The 20,830-nt window shown below is 39.7% G+C and overlaps 1 protein-coding gene across 1 annotated transcript; it reads left to right on the top strand.

Moving 5' to 3' along the window:
- Nucleotides 1–631: 631 nt before the first annotated feature.
- On the top strand, nt 632–4,821 carry LOC103490897 (serine/threonine-protein kinase BSK6). The gene is made up of 10 exons (XM_008450646.3): nt 632–1,105; nt 1,232–1,452; nt 1,556–1,691; nt 1,989–2,122; nt 2,205–2,310; nt 2,963–3,048; nt 3,239–3,427; nt 3,617–3,781; nt 4,054–4,167; nt 4,325–4,821. The coding sequence occupies exons 1-10, from the start codon at nt 1,024–1,026 to the stop codon at nt 4,565–4,567; spliced, it is 1,476 nt and encodes a 491-aa protein (XP_008448868.1). The 5' UTR covers nt 632–1,023; the 3' UTR covers nt 4,568–4,821.
- Nucleotides 4,822–20,830: the final 16,009 nt, after the last annotated feature.

Consider the following 20,830-nt stretch of genomic DNA (forward strand, 5'->3'; position numbering starts at 1 on the left):
TATTTTAAATTCCCTTAATAAGAATATGACCCCAAAAGTCAAAAAGGGGCAAAAGATAAATATTCAACTGATTTATAAAAAATAATCCAAATTTTGAAGTATTAATATTTAATTTGGACTAATAATTTCAACATAATTGAATTTATTTCTTTTAACAAGTATTTTTATTAAACCTAGTAAAATTAATTAAAATTATTATAAAACAAGATAAAATTTAATTTTATCGATAATAAAGATGGGATAGTTGGAACTAAAAATTTTGTTATATTTTTTGTAAATATTTTAAATATTTTAATTTTTATTAATTTAAAATAATTTATAAAAAAGAAAAGGCATCTATTAAAAAGTGAAAACAAGTTAGACTTTAGAGAAATTGTGTCTTGTCAACCACTGTTCAACTAAAATTCCAAATTCTAATTCCATATGCTGAGTTTTTTTTAAAAAAAATTGAAAACAGAGAGCTTTACGTCATTGATTTGTTTGACTTTCGTAAAGAATTAAACAAATCTGACCGTTTGATTCAACTCTGAGTCCACTTTTCAAAGAAAGCTGACAAAGAAAAAAAGGAGCAATTTTGATATTTCTCAAAGTTAATTTCTTTAAAGGACTTACATTTTTTAAAGAAATCAAAGGAAAGAATTCAGAAAGATGCAACAGAGAAAGAGTGTGGAATGATGAGATTAGAAAAGGAAAAGCTGAATCCAGAAAGCCAACTCTCTTTAGCAAAATCAAAATTCACATGAAAATGAAGAGAGAGAAGAATGAACAAAAGTTATTTTTTAAAAAATGAGATTAAGAGAAAAAGTTTATATTAGCGAGTAGGATTTGGAATACAGAGAGACGAGAGAGTGCGAAACAACTAGAGATTGGATCCATAACATGAGACTCACCCATTTCACCCATTACTCAAATTTGAAGGAATCGAAGGAGTTTTTCTGAAAATGAAAGCTATTTGATCATTTTCTCTCAACTTCTTCATCTCCCCTTTTTCTTTCTTCATATTTTCATCGTATTCCACCATTAATGGGTGCCCGTTGCTCTAAATTCTCGCTTTGCTGGTTCCATTCCCATCTCAAACCCTCCGTTTTGGAGTCATCTGATCTGGGTATCTTGTGTTTCTAATCATCTCTGAGTTAATCTATTTAGAACCCATTAGTTGTTTTTGCTTTTTGTTGGTTCCGTTTAGTGATTCTGACTAAGAATGTTGAGTTCCTTTCACCATTGATTACAGAAAATGGAAACAAAAACGACCGGAACTTATGGCCGAGTTTCAGTGAGTTCAGCTTCGAGCGGCTCAAGGCGGCTACCGGTGGCTTTTCATCGGAGAACATAGTGTCGGAGCATGGAGAGAAAGCCCCTAATGTGGTTTACAAAGGGAAGCTCGATAATGGCCGGTGGATCGCCGTGAAGCGGTTTAACAAGCTCGCATGGCCTGATACTCGTCAATTTCTTGTTTGTTAACTTGCTCCTAATGCTCTCAATGCGTTTTGTTTTGCTTAATTTATGCCTGAAATTGATTGTTTTTTTTGCGTGGTTGGTAATGGATTTGATTCAGGATGAGGCAAGATCGGTGGGAAATTTGAGGAGTGAGCGATTGGCGAATCTGATTGGATGTTGCTGTGAAGGGGAAGAGAGGTTGCTTGTAGCTGAGTTTATGCCTAATGAAACTCTAGCCAAACATCTCTTTCATTGTAAGCCCTTGCAAGGAGTTTATTGTAATTACTTAGATAAGGGTTGTTTTTATTACCTTAATTGGCTCTTAACTCATTGCTCAAATCATGTAAAACTGTTTGTTTGTGAAATATTAGGAACTATCTCAAAGGAATGTGACCTTCACCAACCAAACACTGACTTATTATACAATCTTGTTCCTACCTAATGTACATTGACTATGAAATGTTGCTAATCTTGTGGAGCTAATGTTAGAAAGTGAAAGAAATATGAGTGTGTTGATAGTTATTCTTATTTTCTTATGACTTCAATGATAGGGGAGTCGCATCCAATGAAATGGGCGATGAGGTTGAGGGTGGCATTGTATTTAGCGCAAGCATTGGAATATTGCAGTGGTAAGGGGCGAGCTTTATACCATGATCTAAATGCTTACCGAATTTTGTTTGATCAAGTGAGTGTTTTCTTCCCTTGTCATTTTGGCTGAGCTTTATGTTGAAGAATCAAGTATTGTAATGAATTGTTATGTGGGTTAGGATGGGAATCCCAGGCTTTCATGCTTTGGCCTTATGAAGAACAGCAGGGATGGAAAGAGTTACAGTACAAATCTGGCTTTTACTCCTCCCGAGTATTTGAGAACAGGTATGTTCTGCCTTGCCATTCTGGACTTCATCTCTCCAGAAAAGAGAAAAGGGAAACACGGTTAAAACTCTGAATATACGAATACCTAGATGTTCTTTCACTGATGCACAAAGGCTCAAAGATTCTTATACTTGAGTGAATCCTACTTAGTGACAAACTAAAAGATCTGTTTGTTGTTATATCACATGTTACGTTGGACAACCAGTGCTCCATTTCATCTTTAATCTTAAGAACGTGTTCATCACAAAAGAAATGGTTACCATCCTTTATATGGGATTGTGCTTTTGGCATCTCTCCTTAGGGTCTTGACTGTGCCCAATGTTTTAAAAAGCTATTGAGGCTTACACCTTGAGGCTCGCCTTGAGGCAAGGCTCTAAGTTTTAGCCTAGAGACTTATGCCTTTGTTGAACCATAAGAGACTTACGCCTCTCACAAATGATGCTTCTGACTTTGCGAAAACACATCGAGGCTTAAGATCTCTATGCTTCGCCTAGTGATTAGAAAAATAATGGTGATTTCCCTAATTCTTCAAAAATATTAAGATTTGAGCTGTGACAATTTGAAGCTCAGAGAATAAATACCGGCATGCATGCTGTCGATTGTTTCTTCGTAGTCATTTTTATAGAATGCATAAATGTTTTTTTATGGGCAGGTAGAGTGACACCGGAAAGTGTGGTTTATAGCTATGGTACTCTGCTGCTAGATCTTCTTAGTGGCAAACATATCCCTCCCAGCCATGTAAGTTTTACTTTTCTTGCCTATTGGATATTTAGTTTAGTTTATAATTTTGAACAAATATTCCTTGATTTAACATTTACCCATTTTTTTCATACTAAAATCAATATTAAGAAACCTTTCTTTCCTGGGATTAAAATCTGCTTCCTAAAGCTATTGAAATTTGTGCATGCTTGTTCTTATATGAATTTAGGCACTTGATTTAATTCGTGGGAAAAATTTCCTGATGCTAATGGATTCTGCATTGGAGGGCCATTTCTCAAATGATGATGGAACTGAACTAGTGAGATTAGCATCCCGCTGTTTACAGTATGAAGCCCGGGAGAGGCCAAACGCAAAGTCTCTTGTGACTGCTCTCATGCCACTTCAGAAAGATACGGAGGTTTACACTTTGGATAATTATAAGAATATCTTATTTAGTCAAGAGTTGTAGTAGGGTTCTTGATACCTAGCTATATTGTTTATTAAACACGATGTCGTTTTGAGTTTCTGTAGTTCCATTTAATTGTTTGTTGGAGTTGTCTCCTAATTCCTCAATGGCTCGGATTACTGATCAGTCATTTTCAAGCAGGTTCCGTCGTATGTTTTGATGGGCATCACACCTGAGAATGCAACTTCAACCCAACCGCTATCATTAACGCCATTTGGCGAAGCATGCTTGCGAAAGGATCTAACTGCCATTCATGAAATGCTGGATAAGAATGGATACAAGGATGATGAGGGAATTGCTAATGAGGTAGGCTACTACTACCAATAAAAAATGTTACCAAGACCACAAAAATTGCCAAGTTGACACACGATATAGTCTACAACCTTCTATATTGTCACTCTCCTGACAAGAACCCTGTTCTTAGATGTGCTGTATTTCTTCCATTTCCTTTTCATAGTCATCCTCTATCGTCGAGAGCTAATCGATCTAATTTGACAAGGCTGCAAACAAAAATAGCACAGTAAGAATCGCGAATCCCATGACATTAACTCCATACAACTTCTTTTCTGGTCTTTCAGCTTTCCTTTCAAATGTGGACCAGCCAAATGCAAGAGACTCTCAATTCTAAGAAACATGGAGATACAGCTTTCAGAGCTAGAGACTTTGCAACTGCCATTGATTGCTATACCCAAGTGAGTGATCTTCACCTCATTTTGAGCTGTATTTTGAACCTGATAGGATATGAATATGTTCTTGGTACTCTAATTATTTTCAAATGGCATTCGAATCAGAACCCCCTAGGGGCTCGTTAGAGTCATAATATAAGACCAAAACGATTGTTCTGTGTAGTTCATTGACGGTGGGACAATGGTATCACCGACGGTGTACGCCCGACGATGTTTATCTTACCTGATGAATGATATGGGGCAAGAAGCTCTAGGAGATGCAATGCAAGCTCAAGCAATATCTCCAGAGTGGGCAACTGCTTTTTATCTTCAAGCAACTTGCTTGTTTAGCCTTGGAATGGAGAATGATGCCCAAGAAGCTCTAAAAGAGGGCACTAAATTCGAAGCCAAAAAGAACAAAAATTGATCAAAAGAATTGTACAGGTGTTTCTCTTCATTGTTTTTTATGCTCTTCCTTTTCTTTTTTCTTTTAATTTATTGTAGCTTCTTGTATCTATCTGTCTTCTTTATTCCTTTAGTTCTTTTTCTTTCTTTTTTTTTGACCATTTGCTACACACAAAAATACTGGAAAAATTGTTGTGGTTTCTTGTGACCAATTAAATGTCCATTTTGTTATGATATTAAATTTGGAAGAAAAAAATATTATTAGTATAAACAAAACTTGTTCTAAGGAAATGGTAAAATACATTTCACCCTGTTAATTATGGAAGGAAACCATTGATATATATATATACACATACACACATATTTGAGGAGATTAATATGAGCTTTTACTATTTCAAAATTTATGAACATAAATGCTGAAGTAACCATTTAATTCTTAAACTTTTGTTAGGAATCACTTTTAGCATTTAAAACTTTGGACGTAGTTTTTAAGCTAATTAGTTTATTGACGTACATGTGTAAGTGATGTATTATATTTTAACTAAATTGTATTAAAACTTAAAGTGTATGGAATAAATCATTACCGAGATTAAATAATTGTAATATTAAAAGGAAATGGACTAAATTGATACCAAGAAAAATTGTTTCATAAAAGATTAAGGATCAAAGTGATTTTAGATGATTTTATTCATTAAATAGTGCAAACCGTAATAATTGTAATTATATTCTCAAATTTTTTATTAGTACTTTCGAACTTATACAAATAATAAATTTGGATTCTAAAATTTTCATAATGATAGAAATTGTGATTTTTTTTTTATAACTTTTGTCATTAAAATTAGCTACCAGGAGGATGTCAAATGATTTTCTTTGAAAAAAAAATGTAAATGAAAATTGAGATGTGTTATTTTCCTTAAATTCGTATATTTCTGCTCGTTGAAATGGAAGAGCCAACATATGAGAAAAAGCAAATCAATACCATAAAAGCAAGAAGAATATTAAGGACTCAGTGAACCTCTGCCAAAAGCTCCGGCCACCGCTACCGCCCCATTGTTGGAGTTGTCCCATTTGTTCAAGTTCATGTGCTACCCATCACTTTTTTTCTTTTTTACTATACAATGACAGACTTCACACGTCCTAAAAAAGCCAACCACATTCAAATTATATATTAGTTGTTTTCAAATACAAATTTTGTATTTTCTAGCAATAGCAAGATAAGTACTTGATCTTGAATCCACAAAAGTTGTTCATTTATATATCAAATCAACACAATTAAAATTAAGGCTTAAAATGATTTAGTTAGATTGATGTCTGCGTACATATATTTTCAAATTCAAGAAAAAAAAAAAAAGATTGCATTTATAATATTAGCTCTAAGCTCTGTTTTAAAGAAATAAATAAAGAAAGAAGAGATTCTCAATGTTTATAAAAGGCAAGAAAATAATTAATAGAAGATAGTGAGAGTAAGCAAGTCCAAGCAGTTTTTTTTCTTCAACTATTCTTTCACTCACTTAATTTCCTATTTCATTCGATTCCTTTTGACCTAAGATAACGTCATTTTAATTAACGCTATTCAATTCCTTTATTATTGTTGTTTCTAAGTATTAAAAAGAAATTGTGGCTTATTTTATTGAATATATTATTGTGTATTCTTACATCAAGCAAAAGGGAGGTAAATACAATGTCCTATGTGATAAAAAAGGCAACAAATAGTATACGATAATATAAGATAATATCTTGTTAATTACAAAAGAATATATACATTAATACCCTCCCTCAAACTCAAGGTGGTAGAGTGGCTGTCAGCTTGAGTTTGGTAAGTAACTGATTGAAGCGAGTAGATGATAAAGCTTTGGTGAAGATATCTACTGGTTGCTCAGTGGTGGAGACAGATTGCAAAAGAAGTGTGTTGCTCAAGAGATGATGACGAATGAAGTGAGTCATTTTCGATGTGCTTTGTACGCTCATGGAAAACATCATTGTGGGCAATTTGGATGGCACTACGATTATCACAATGAAGGAGAGTGGGACTCTGCTGAGGAACACCTATATCAGTAAGAAGCCAACGAAGCCATAAGAGTTCGGCGGTAGCATCAGCGAGAGCACGATATTCTGATTCAGTACTGGAACGAGAGACAACACTTTGTTTCTTACTACGCCAAGAAATGAGAGAATCGCCTAAGTAGAAATAGTAACCTGTTGTAGAACGTCGATCAGTGGGATCCCCAGCCCAATCTGCATCAGAGTAGCTGGATAATACGAGAGAGGATTGAGAACAAAACTGAAGTCCATGCCCCAAAGTTCCCTTGATATAGCGAAGAATACGTAATACGACAGTAAAATGGATGGTTCGAGGAGTAGCCATAATTTGACTAACAATATGAAAAGCATATCCAATGTCTGGTCGGGTCACTATTAGATAGATGAAACTGCCAATAATTTGCCGATATAGACTGACATCTTTAAGAGGAACACCATCATAAGAGGTCAAATGAACATTGGGATCTAACAGCGTTGAAGTTGCGTTAGAGTCAGTGATTCCTGAACGAACTAAAAAGCATAGGCATATTTAGCTTGAGACTATAAATACCTGTTCAAGCGTCGAGAGACTTCAAGGCCAAGAAAGTAGTTGAGAGACCTAAGGTCTTTCATTTCAAAATGTTGACCAAGGTAATGTTGGAGATCAGATATGACCTGTGGATCATTACGAGTGATAATCATGTCATCAACATAGAGAAGAAGAACAATACCCTGGGGTGTGTGGCGAGTAAAGAGCGCAGTGTCATGAGGATTAGAAGTAAATCCAAGTTGAGTGATGGTAGAGCTAAATGGGCAAACCAAGCTCGTGGAGCCTGTTTGAGACCATATAGTGCGCGACGCAAGAGACACACCTTGTGAGGAGGAGGAGAAGTACCAAGAGGTGGCTTCATATAGACTTCTTCAGAAAGAGTCCCACTAAGGAAAGCGTTTTTGACATCCATCTGAAGAAGAGACCACTACTTGGCAGCAGCAACAACTAATAAACTGCGAACAGACGTTATCCGAGCCACATGAGCAAATGTTTCTTCATAGTCAATACCATATTTTTGGAAATACCCTTTTGCTACAAGACGAGTCTTATAACACTCAATAGTACCATCAGAGTGAGTCTTGATTTTGTAGATCCACTTGCAGCCAATGGATCTTTTACCAGAAGGTAAGTCAACATAGTCCCAAGTGTGCGTCTTTTCAAGAGCCTGTAATTCATCATTCATCGCCTTCTGCCATAAAGGGTCAGTACTAGCCTCTTGATAAGAGGTAGGTTCAACAAGGGAAACAATAGCGAAAAAACAGTGATATGGCGAAGAGAGGAAAAAGGTCAACAGATGTATCTGTGAAGAAAGGTTGAGGACTAAAGAAGGAGGAGTGGAAGGAGGACAAGCGAGAGAACATAGTATGCTCCCAAAATGTGACATGGCGAGATATACGAAGTCTATTGGAAAGAGGATCCCAACAACGAAAGCCTTTATGTTCTGTGCCATAGCTAAGAAAACAACAGAGGCGGGCATGCGGTTCAAGTTTAATGTGTTCATGAGGATGTAGGAGAACAAAGAAAGCACAACCAAAGACTTTAAGGTTAGAATAGTTGGGAGGAGTACCATATACACTTTGAAATGGAGAGATGTTTTGAAGAACGGAGGAAAGAAGACGATTGATAGTATAGACGGATGTAAGAGCTGCTTCACCCCAAAATTTCTTAGGGTATGAGGCAGAAAGAAGAAGAGCACGTATTGAGTCAAGAATGTGGCGATGTTTGCGCTCAGTGTCACAATCGTAACTTCTCAACACGATTGTGCGGCACTTGTTAAGCTCGATCAACAAGTCAGCCGTTTGAAATTCGAAATCCGCGGACAAACTCGCGGTATGACGTAGCCTCCCTTCACGTTCTTGAGAAAATGGTTTTATAAAACGTGAGAGAGAAAATAAATTGTTGAAAACATCATAAAAGTGAGTATTGAAGACTGTCAGTTGCAAAGAAAAAGCTTAGTTTGCAAAGAGTGCGACAAGGCTCGGCGGGGGTGCGACTACTCATGTACCCCCTATAGTACATATTGAGATTTTGGCCTTGGCAGACTTGCATATGAAAAAGCCGAAATGTCACACTGTGGCTTGACGACGCGAAAACGAAAAAATTAATCTAGACTTCTTTCAAGACATAAAGATAAAGCGATTTAGGGGTACTCGGGCATACGACCATAGATAAATAATACCTTGGACAAGTATGCCCTTGACATTCTCCCCTACCTAAATGGTTGACGTCCCCATCAACTGGCGAAGCTTGAAATCTTCTATCTTCCGCTTCCACGCTTCAAGATCTTCGACCTGCTCCCAGCTGGTTTCCTCCACAGGAAGGTTCTTCCACTTTACCAGATATTTGTGGATCCTTCGTGTGGGTCTTCTACCTCTTCTTACTCGCTCGGCCATAATTTCTTCAACATCTTTGTTTTTCTTCTGACTAAGGTCGATAATTGGGCGAGTTACGATATTCCGCTGCAGGTCCTCAGTGTCTTGATGGTACGGTTTCAGGTTACTAACATCAATTACTAGGTAGATTTTCATCCATGTGGGCAACGCTACTCTGTAAGAAGTATTCCCTACCTTTTTCAGCACTTCAACTGGTCCTTCGTACTTCCTGACGAGACGCTGGTCTTTGCGTCCTCGAAACATGACTTGCTTTGGTCGTAGTTTGATGAGTACCTGGTCTCTGGCCCGAAACTCCAGAGGTCGTCGCTTCTTATCCGCTCACTTCTTCATCCGCTTCGACGCTTTTTCTAAGTACGCTTGGACGATGTCGTTTGTCTGTTTCCACTCCTTCGTGAAATTGAGGGCTTGAGGGTTCTTCCCTGCAAAGGATGATCAACAAGGTGTGGCAGTACTGGTTGCCTCCCAAAAACAATCTAAAACGGGCTTCTCCCTATAGATGAACTTGTCTGAGCGTTGAAACAGAATTGGGCTACGTCCAATAGCTGGACTCAGTTCTTTTGCCTTGCGTTTATAAAATGGCGCAAGTATTCCTCGAGCATGCAGTTGAATCGCTCAGTCTGGCCGTCAGTTTGGGGGTGGTAGCTTGAGGATATGTTCAGACTTGTCCCCAAGAAGGAAAATAACTCCGTCCAGAAGGAGCCAATGGATCTACCATCCCTGTCACTCACTATACTTGTCGAGACTCCCAACAACTTAACAACATGCTTAAAGAACAATTGAGCTATCATTTCGGCTGAACACTGCTTGGTGGTGGGGATGAAGGTGGCATACTTTGAAAAACGATCAATGATGACTAAGATGGCTTCAAAGTCGCCTACCTTAGGAAGATGAGTGATAAAATCCATAGAGACACTCTCCCAAGGTCTTGTTGGAACCGGTAGAGGGTCAAGAAGTCCAGCAACCTTCACTTTCTCTACTTTATCCTGTTGGCAGATGAGACACGTCTTAGTGTACTGCATGACATCATCTCTCATATTCGGCCAAAAGTAGCCCTTCTTCAGCAAGGCGTACGTCCGCTGCCATCCGGGATGGCCAGCCCATAGAGTGTCGTGACACTCGTAAACAATTTCTTCCTTAAGTCCCCTGCTCTAGGAACATATAGCCGATTGCCCTTTGTGACTAACAAGTCTTCCTCGACCCAAAACTGTCGTGTTTTGTCCGCCTTCACTAAATTCATGACATTCTGAGCGGCATGATCTTTCTGTAGGAACTCTCTCAAGGTGTCTCTAACCTACCCACCAATCTCGCTCCCCCGGAGGTGAGCTAACAGGCATATGGCTGCATGTTCTTGTTTTCGACTTAGGCCATCAGCAGCCTGGTTGCTCGATCCCTTTTTGTGTTCAAATTCGAAATCGAACTCAGCCAGAAATTCCTGCCATCTTGCTTGCTTCAAAGTCAACTTTGGCTGGGTAAAGAAGTGGCAGGTTGCACTGTTGTCCGTCTTCACTACAAACGATGAACCTAGTAGGTATTGTCTCCAGGCCCTCAAACAATGTACTACTGCAAGCATTTCTTTTTCGGACATAGTATACCTCCTTTCAGCTGCATTCAACTTTCGACTTTCTTATGTGATCGGATGCCCATTCTGTAGGAGCACACCCCCAACGCATAATCAGACGCATCTGTCTCGACTTCGAAAGGTTTGGTCACATCCGTAATCCCCAAAAGGGCCCCTCCATCATGGCTTGTTTTAGGCCGTCGAAGGCGGCTTGGCACTCGGGGTCCCAACTCCAGTGAACGTCTTTTTTCAGTAGTTCAGTCAGCGGGCTTGCTCGTTTGGAGAATCCCTCGACAAATCGACGGTAGTAATTTTTCAACCCGAGGAAGGAGTGTAACTCCGAGACTGATTTTGGCACTGCCCAGTCGCGTATCACAACAATCTTCCCTTCTTCCATTCCAATTCGGCCACACTCTATCACATGGCCCAAGAAGTTATATCCGCTCTTGTGCAAAAGAACATTTTTCTCTTTTGACATATAGTTGATTCTCCTTCAATTGCTGAAAAACCTTTTGCAGGTGATCTCTATGTTCCTCCATGATCGTACTATAGACCACTATATCATCCAGGTAGACTACTACAAATTTATCGAGATATTCGTGGAAGACCTGGTTCATCAACGTATAGAAGGTTGCAGGGGCATTGGTGGGACCAAATGGCATTACGAGGAATTCGAACGCACCATATCGGGTGACACAGGTTGTCTTCGGCTCATCTCCCTCTACAATTCTCACTTGGTAGTATCCTGATCGCAAGTCTAACTTTGAAAAATACTTCGCCCCATGTAAGCGATTGAACAAGTCAGTAATTATAGGAAGTGGATACTTGTTGCGAACCGTGAGCTTATTCAAGGCACGATAATCAATGCACAGTCGTAAACTCCCATCTTTCTTCTTCTGGAAAAGAACTGAGGCCCCATACGGAGCTTTTGCAGGCCTAATGAACCCTGCATTCAGCAACTCATCTAACTGTTTCCGAAGTTCAGCTAACTTCGGAGGTGCCATATGATAAGCATTCTTTGCAGGCGGTTCTACCCCTGTCACCAACTCGATCTCATGATCAATCATTCTCCGAGGTGACAAAGACTTGGGCAAACTATCGGGCATCACATCACGGTACTTCTCTAGCACGCGCATAATCTCCTTAGGGACTGTCTCCCCTGAGTTCTCTGACGAATTGAGTGGGATGACCATAAACGTTGGTTCGTCTCGAGAGAGACCCTTCTTTAATTGCATGGCCGAGATCATTTTCAACCCATTTAGCTGATGTAGGCCAGTCTGTACAACCGAGGGGGTAGATCCAGTGATCACCAAGCATTTGACCAAAGGCATTGGGATTACCTGATGTTCGAGTAGGAACTCCATTCCCAGTACCACATCAAAGTCATCCATTTTTACTACTACAAAGTCTACGAGGCCACTCCATCCTTCCAATCTTATCATCGTTCATTTCACTAGTCCGATGATAGGTAGGGCAGCAGAATTCACGGTTTTCATTCTTCTTGCATCCTTCTCCCAGCGGAGATTCAAACGCTTAGCTTCTGCTTCTGTTATGAAATTGTGGGTGGCACCGGAGTCAACCATAGTGCTTTTGGTTGACTTCTGGTTGATCCAGGTGTTAACGTACATTAGGCCCCTTTCCACTGGTGTGTTCGTCTCCCCCACCTTTTTCTGGAGAGAGGACAAAAATTTCAAGGCCCCCATTCGAGGGTTATCAACTTCTTCCATCTGGTCTACTTCCCTCTCAGTTTGACTTAGTTGGTTGTCTGAATCTGAGGCTAAAGATGCCTGGAATGCATTGAAAGCTGTTTTGTTCAGGCATTCCCTGGCCAAGTGTGGTCCCTTACATATGAAACAACTAAGAGGACGATTGGACACATTCTGGTTACTTGGTCCTCGCCAGGAGTTTCCAGTATTCGATTGATGGGACCTACGATCTCCATTAAAGCGTTTGTCCCCTCCCGTAGTTTTAAGAGAACTTGCACGGTTGTTCTTACTTCCTCCAGATCAGGAAATTGGATAACGTCTCGCATCCTGAGGGTCGTTAGACAGGTCAAACAGTCGTTCGGCTGCAGCGTACGCAGACGTGAGGTCTTGAACCCTTTGTTCATATAGCTTTGTCTTCGCCCACGACTTTAATCCTTCGACAAAACAGAAAACTTTGTCTTTCTCGGACATATCGCGTATATCCAACATCAGCCCCGCGAACTGTTTCACATACTCCCGAATACTACCGGTGTGTTTCAGCTTGCGTAACTTTCGTCGAGCCAAGATCTCGACATTTTCGAGGAAGAATTGTGAGTGAAGTTCTCTCTTCAAAGCGTCTCAAGTATCTATCGTTCAACGTCCCTCCTACATGTCAACAAATTGGGACCTCCACCATAACTTGGCATCCTCAGACAGATGCATCGTCGCCAACGTGACTTTGGCTTCCTTTATAACCGTGTTCGTGGCCCTGAAGTACTGCTTCAGGTCAAATTTCTAGGGCCTTCGCGTTTCTTGCCCCACAAAAGGGCTTTGGTTCCGGGATCTTCACTCTACTAACCGGAATGGCTCCCCCAATGGGAGCTTGGTTTGCCATTGCTCGCATTGTGAGGCTTAGTCTCGCATTCACATCTGCGATTTCGTTTCTAACGACATCGAGGGTAGCTCGGAAATTCTCTGTCATACCGTTTATCATCTCTAACAGTGTCTTTTTTTAGAGCTATCTAGCTCCTGGACACGCTCCTCAATATGGGCAACAAAGCCCGTCGAACTGTCCCCACGTTCGTGGCTACTAGTTCTTCCAACAATTCCCTCTAGAGTGTCGACTCTTGCCAACAACTCTTGTATCGGTAATCTTTCGACACGGCCAGCTACCGCATCGATCATGTTAGTTTTCTCAGCAATCTCTTCAAGACGGAACTCCAAGAAGCGGATGGAGTCGGAGACTTCGACTCGGTAGAGCATTTGCTCCTCCAACTCTATTAGTCGGTCTCTCTGGGCCTTGCCCGATGGGTTCGCGAACGACATGTTTCGGTCTTATCGTCAATTAGCCAATTTGGCTCTGATACCACTTGTCACAATCGTAACTTCTCAACCCAATTGTGCGGCACTTGTTTAGCTCGATCAACAAGTCAGCTGTTCGAAATTCGAAATCCGCGGACAAACTCGCGGTATGACGTAGCCTCCCTTCACGTTCTTGAGAAAATGGTTTTATAAAACGTGAGAGAGAAAATAAATTGTTGAAAACATCATAAAAGTGAGCATTGAAGACTGTCAGTTGCAAAGAAAAAGTTTAGTTTGCAAAGAGTGCGATAAGGCTCGGCGGGGTGCGACTACTCATGTACCCCCTATAGTACATATTGAGATTTTTGGCCTTGGCAGACTTGCATATGAAAAAGCCGAAATGTTACACTGTGGCTCGACGACACGAAAACGAAAGAATTAACCTAGACTACTTTCAAGACATAAAGAAAAAGCGATTTAGGGGTATTCGGGCATACGACCATAGATAAATAATACCTTGGACAAGTATGCCCTTGACACTCAGCACATCCATTTTTTTGAGAAGTGTGGGGGCAAGAGCGCTGAACAAGAGTGCCCTGTTGGGAGAGAAAAGATAGAAAAGTGGAGTCTTTATACAAAAGGCATTGTTAGTGCAAAGGATTTTGATAGGACAAGAGAATTGGGTGTGAATCATATTAGCAAACTCAATATAAGTGTGAGATAATTCAGAGTGGTGTTTGAGAAAATAAATCCATGTAAATTGAGAGAAATCATCAATGAATAAAACATAATAGCGATAATCATGGACAGTGGAGGTAGGGGCAAGACCCCAAATGTCAGAATGGATTAAATCAAAAAGTTTATCACATATAGAAGTGGATGTAGAGAAAGATAAAGCGGGTTGCTTAGCAAGTTTTGTAATTTAAACAATTAAAGGGGACAAACTTGGTAATATTATTTAAATTGTTAATAGAAATTAGATGATGCAGTTTTTCAGGAGAAGCATGGTCAAGACGAAGATGCCACTGATATGTATTAGAGTTAGTGACAGGAGCAGAGATGGATGAAGGAGGAGGAACCTGAAGTGATAGGAGCTCAAACAATCTTCCCACTTTGCGACCCGTCCTAATCGTCTGTCCTATCTGCGGATCCTGAACCTGACAACCATTGGGAGAAAAAGAAACAGTTAAGCCAAGGTCGCACAATTGGTCAACAGATACTAGATTAAATGTTAAGTTTGGGACACAGTAAGTATGAGGAAAATTCAAACTGGGGTATTAATGATGCCAATGTGAGTGATGTTCATACAATTGCCGTCAGCAGCATAAATAGGAGGTAAAGATTTAGCAGGACTAGGAGTGTTCATAAGAGAATAATTAGATGTCATATGATTGTAACAGGCAGAGTCAAGAAGCCATCAATTACTTGGTGAGACGGCAAGTGCAGAGGAAGATGAAATTAACTGATTTAGCAAACTTTGAAGATCACTTATTTGAAAATGGGGGGGGGGGGGAATTATATGAGGTAGCAGCAACAACAGAGGAGGTACTGGGTTTAGTAAAGTTCTTTGCTCTTGTAGAATAGCTTCGAGGTCGAGGTGGTTTTATGTGACAATTATCCAGGATATGACATGGCTTATGGCAGTACCTACATTCTATTTCAGGACAATCAATAAATTTATGACCAGTGAGCTTACAATTCTTACAAAATGTACTTGATGCTCCAGATGGTGAATAAGTGTCGGCAAGAACAACATCAGAATGTTTAGAGAGATTGATGCCAAGACGTTTTTTTCAAATAATATTTTTTGGGTAGCAGCATCCAATGAGCGCAAGGGACTGTAGTGTAATAAGGCGACCCTAACAGACTCATATTCTGGACGGAGTCCTATAAGGACTTTAATAAGACGAAGATGATCTTTACTGATTTTAGCTTGATCAAGTTGAGTCCAGATAGGTTGAAGGACGACTAGATACTCATTAACAGATTGGCCAACTTCTTGATTAAGATTGACAAGGCTATTGTGCAACTGATAGTAATGAGCTAATCCGACAGACTTAAACGTGTAGACAAAAAATCTCATAACTCCTTAGCATTTTCATAAGCATCAAATTTTGTATGGATAACGGGGATTGATGTGTTACTAAGCCAGGTGATAATCTGATGATTTTTGTTGTCCCATTCTTTGAGGCGTTCAATAAATTTGTTATCATCTTCCTTGTCTTGTTTGATTGGTTTGGTAATATCGCCGGTGACAATACGCCATAATTTTTGGCCAATTAAAAAGCTTTTCATTTGATTTGCACATGTAATATAATTAGACCCATCAAGAATCGTGCTAATTGGGCGAGCAATTTCACTTTTCTCCATCTACTCAATAAGAAACAAGCCAGATATCGAATAATCAAAGCACAAACACAGATTTAGAGGAAAACTTCAAATAACGGCAGTAGATTTACACAAAGAAACTAAAAACTCATAGAGCAACAACGATGAACAGTAGGGTCAGAAGTCACGATGGCGACTGATCGACAATGAGCAATGGGGCTAGATGGAGAACTGAGAATGGAGTTAAGCCTGGCTGGATTTTACGGAGATTGAATATAGAGATCGATGGTCGGAGGTCGGGACGTCCTGCAGATGAAGATCGAAGAAATGCGTACAGAATAAAAACAACGAGATCAGAGCGACGGCTTTGGCTGGGTTTCTCGGAGACCAAATGACAGAGAGCTGAGGAAACAACAAGATCGGAGCGTCGACTTTGGCTGGGTTTCATGGAGACCAAATAATAGGGAGCAGAGGTCGGAGATCGGGACGTGTTGCGGCTATGTTTGGAAGGAGGAGGTGGCTCAGGTTCGACTTTGACTGGGTTTCACAGAGACCGGCTCGCACGCACGAACAAACTGGCGCAGCTTCGAAGATCTGGAAGTGCACAGAGAAAACGCGGGAGTCGGATGAGTGGCGGTGGTGGCGAACGCGGGGGTCGGATTGGTAGCGCCGGTGGCGGTTTGAACAGTAACCTAGGTTAAAAAAGGCTTTGATACCATGTGGCTTATTTTATTGAATATATTATTGTGTATTCTTACATCAAGCAAAAGGGAGATAGATACAATGTCCTATGTGATAAAAAAGGCAACAAATAGTATAAGATAATATAAGATAATATAAGATAATATCTTGTTAATTACAAAAGAATATATACATTAATATAAATAATTTTCAAAAGCCCGTTTGTGTAAGAGATTTGAAAATTGTAACTATAATTAAACAAGCATAAAACGTAAAAAAATGGTTTCAAATTTGGAAGTGGACTAACTTCACAAAATATATATATATATATATATATATATATATATATATATATATATATATATATATATATATATATATATATAGTCTTATGACCTATCAAACAGTACACTAAAATCAGAAATCAGTCCAGAAAATTCAAGATCTAAACTTTTTACTTTGCTTCAATCTAAGCTCAAAAGAAATCACAAAAGACAAAATAATAGTAACCTTTGTACAAGGACTCCCACGAGGTTTCCCAAAGCCGAACGTCAAATAAAAAATAAAACCAAGAAACCTAGATATGCCATGAAAGCCTTCACCTTATGTTGTTGGTTTATTCACACATTACAATCATTGAAATGGGGATTAGCTTTCTTTTGTTTTTTCTTTTTTCATTTTGGAGTGTCGAATGTGTATCTGAGTCAACTTATGCACACATCAACTAATCTTAATGGACAATTCATCTGACTTTACAATATTTTGGTGTTACATAAAATAAGGATTAACTTTCATTGGTTTGTTCAAAGTTACTCTTTTTATCTATACATAATATTGAAATCCCATGACGTATTTCCATAATCTAAACTAATGCATATAAATCAAATGAGTGAAATGGTAAACAGAATGCAAACAAACCTTTCCACGAAGACAAGTGTCAACATCGAGATGGGAAATAGTAAGGCTCCTGTTCATTGACATAAGTTCAAATATAGATAAAAATGAATATGTGAACAAATATAGAAAAGTGCTTCTATTATGAAAGAATAAATATTGTTAAAATTATTAGAATTAGTGGGTTTAGTTCATTGGGAAGATTTACCCTAAATATTCTTTTCTTTTTAATGTCTTTATACTTTTCTATTTATTCCCTTTTGTACATATTTTATGAATATCATAAAATAATAAAACTAAAAACATCATGGTTTTTCTCCCGGTTCTTGGGTTTTCACGTAAGCTGGTTTCGTGTTTATTGCTTTCAATATGGTATCAGAGTGAAGCAACAACAAAACCCTAGAAACAATTTTAGAAATCACCCGAACAAAAACAGTCGCGTCGCTGCCGCCACTGCCGCCGCCATCGCCGTGGACACCACCATGGAAAAACTACTCCAACGGATTCAAATGCCGTCGATTTATCCAATGGGCCAACCCTTGCCGCCGTCTGCGCAACCTTCTGGCTAAAATCCACTTCACGCGCCGCCTCTATCAGACACGTGGGTCCACGCATTATCGTCCGTTAATCTCACAGCCCATCCCATCCGCTTCTACACGTTGTCGCCTGTCCAACTATCTCACCCTTCCAATCATCCGCCGCCACACGGCCACCCATCGCCGTCGGACAGCAACCTTCAAAACTGTCAAATTTGTACAGCAGTACAAATCTGTTCGTCGACCCTTTACAGCAACCTTTCTTCTATAGAAACAGGGCTGACCAACACCATAACAGATCGAGAATTGAAGCGGGTGAGTCATCGGCACCCTCCGATTATGGACAACCATATGTTCGTGGTCTCAGGATTAATCAAACCTATAGGAGAGTTGTTTTTTAAGTTAATACATTCTTGGCACAGATCGATCTACCGATGTATTCCAAGAACCCGATAATTTTGCTTCCTAACGTGCCTTCAAATTATATAACTAACTTTGTTGCTTTTAGTGCTCAATCCTTGATCCATGATAATGGGAAGCCAATTCTCGTTTGTGAGCACTGCAGGAAACAACGACATACCAAGGATCAGTGTTGGAAACTCCACGGTTGGTTCCCGAGAGGTAACAAATACTCCTTGAACGAGCAAAAGAACTTAGGGCATACCGATGTTAGGGAGACTACAAGCACCTCTCAGCCCATTGGCCCTACTGCTAGTTAGATCAGCTCTCCTACTCTAAGCATCATTGTTCAATTAGGTATGTCTCAGTCCCTTGGCCTTATTAGTGTTGATGGGACGAATCCTTGGATTTTGGACTTGGGAGACATAGATCACTTGACAGGTTTCTCGGAGCACTTTGTCTCTTATACCCCCTATGCTGGTAATGAGAAAATCCAGATAGCCGATGGCTTTTTAGCCCCAATTGCTGGGAAAGGACAAATAGTCCTCTTTAACGGTTTATCCCTCATAATGTTTTGCATGTGCCTAAGCTTTCTTACAATTTATTATCTATCAGTAAGATCACACATGAGCTGCATGTAAAGCTACTTTCTTACTTGAGTCTGTTTGCTTTCAGGACTTGAATTTGGGGAGGACGATTAACACTGCCCGACATAGAAGGAGACTTTACATCCTTAATGATGATACCTCCGGCAGTAGTATCTCTACGACTAGTTTACCGTCTTCCTATTTTAGCACCTATGAACATGACTTTATGTTGTGGCATTTTCGGTTAGATCACCCGAACTTTACGTATATGAAATATTTGTTTTTCCATCTCTTTCTTAAAATAGATGTCTCCTCGTTATCTTGTGATGTGTGCATTCGGACAAAACAACATCGTGTTTCTTTTCCCTCACAACCATATAAACCCACACAATCGTTCACCCTTATTCATAGTGACGTTTGGGGTCCCTCCAAGGTCACCACCTCATCTGGGAAAAGATGGTTTGTAACCTTCATTGATGATCATACCCGTCTTACCTGGGTCTACCTTATCACCGATAAATCTGAGGTTTTCGCTATTTTCCAAAACTTCTATCACACCATTGAAACACAATTCCATAAAAAATTGCTATTCTTCGGAGTAATAGCGGTCGAAAATTCCAAAACCATAACCTTAGTGAATTTCTAGCCTCTAAGGGGATTGTTCACCAAATCTCGTGCGCCTACACTCCTCAACAAAATGGAGTGGCCAAGCGAAAAAATCGTCACCTTTTGGAAGTAGCACGTTCCCTTATGCTTTCCACTTCCCTTCCTTCATACCTGTGAGGAGATGTTATTCTTACAGCAGCTCATTTAATCAATAGAATGCCTTCTCGTATCCTCCACCATCAGACTCCCTTAGAATGTCTTAAGCAGTCCTACCCCTCTACTTGTCTCGTTTCAGTTCAAAGGTTCCTCTTTGTGTGTTTGGGTGTACCGCTTATGTCCATAGTTTTGGTCCTAATCAGACCAAATTTACCCCTCAGGCTCAGGCTTGTGTGTTTGTTGGGTATCCCCCTCATCAGCGTGGTTATAAATGTTTTCACCCGCCATCCAGGAAATACTTTGTCACTATGGATGTTACTTTCTGTGAGGACCAACCATATTTTTCCGTTAGCCATCTTTAAGGGGAGAGTGTGAGTGAAGAGTCTAACAACACCTTTGAATTTATCGAACCTGATCCTAATAACGTGTCTGACATTGATCCTTACCCTATAATCCTACCTATAAACCAAGTTCCTTGGAAAACATATTACAGGAGGAATCTCATAAAGGAAGTCGGGTCCTCTACCAGTTAGCCGTCGGCTCCAGTCCAAGACTCCAAACCTCCTCAATATCAAGGTATGGAAAACCCTACTGAACCTTGCACTAATAATACAATGAATGAGGATGACAGGTCTGATGTTGCTGTTCTTAAAAATGTGGAAGAAAAGAAAAATGGTGATGAGACTAAGGCCAGAACAGAAACCAGTAACAATGAAGCTGAACAGGGTCATACAGGGAAACTTGACAAGTATGATCCTTCTCTTGATCTTCCTATTGCACTGAGAAAAGGTACTAGGTCTTGTACAAAGCACTCCATATCTAATAATGTGTCATACGAGAATCTCTCACCACAGTTCAGAACTTTTACTGCCAGACTTGACTCTACCACAATACTGAAAAATATTCATATTGCTTTAGAGTGTGCTGAATGGAAGAATGTTGTCATGGAAGAGATGAAAGCTCTTGAAAAGAATAACACTTGAGAGATCTGTGCTCTACCCAAGAGACACAAGCCTGTGGGATGCAAATGGGTGTTCACTCTCAAATACAAAGCAGATGGAACACTTGACAAATACAAGGTTAGTTGCA

This window comes from Cucumis melo, chromosome 8 (assembly GCF_025177605.1).
Source record: "Cucumis melo cultivar AY chromosome 8, USDA_Cmelo_AY_1.0, whole genome shotgun sequence".
In the NCBI taxonomy this organism is placed as follows: Eukaryota; Viridiplantae; Streptophyta; class Magnoliopsida; order Cucurbitales; family Cucurbitaceae; genus Cucumis; species Cucumis melo.

Bases quoted from the DNA above. Each gene is read 5' to 3' on its own strand.
- LOC103490897 (XM_008450646.3), top strand. From the start codon at position 1,024: ATGGGTGCCCGTTGCTCTAAATTCTCGCTTTGCTGGTTCCATTCCCAT. The intron at 2,311-2,962 runs GTATGTTCTGCC...TTTTATGGGCAG, and splicing joins TCCCGAGTATTTGAGAACAG to GTAGAGTGACACCGGAAAGT. The intron at 3,049-3,238 runs GTAAGTTTTACT...ATATGAATTTAG, and splicing joins AACATATCCCTCCCAGCCAT to GCACTTGATTTAATTCGTGG.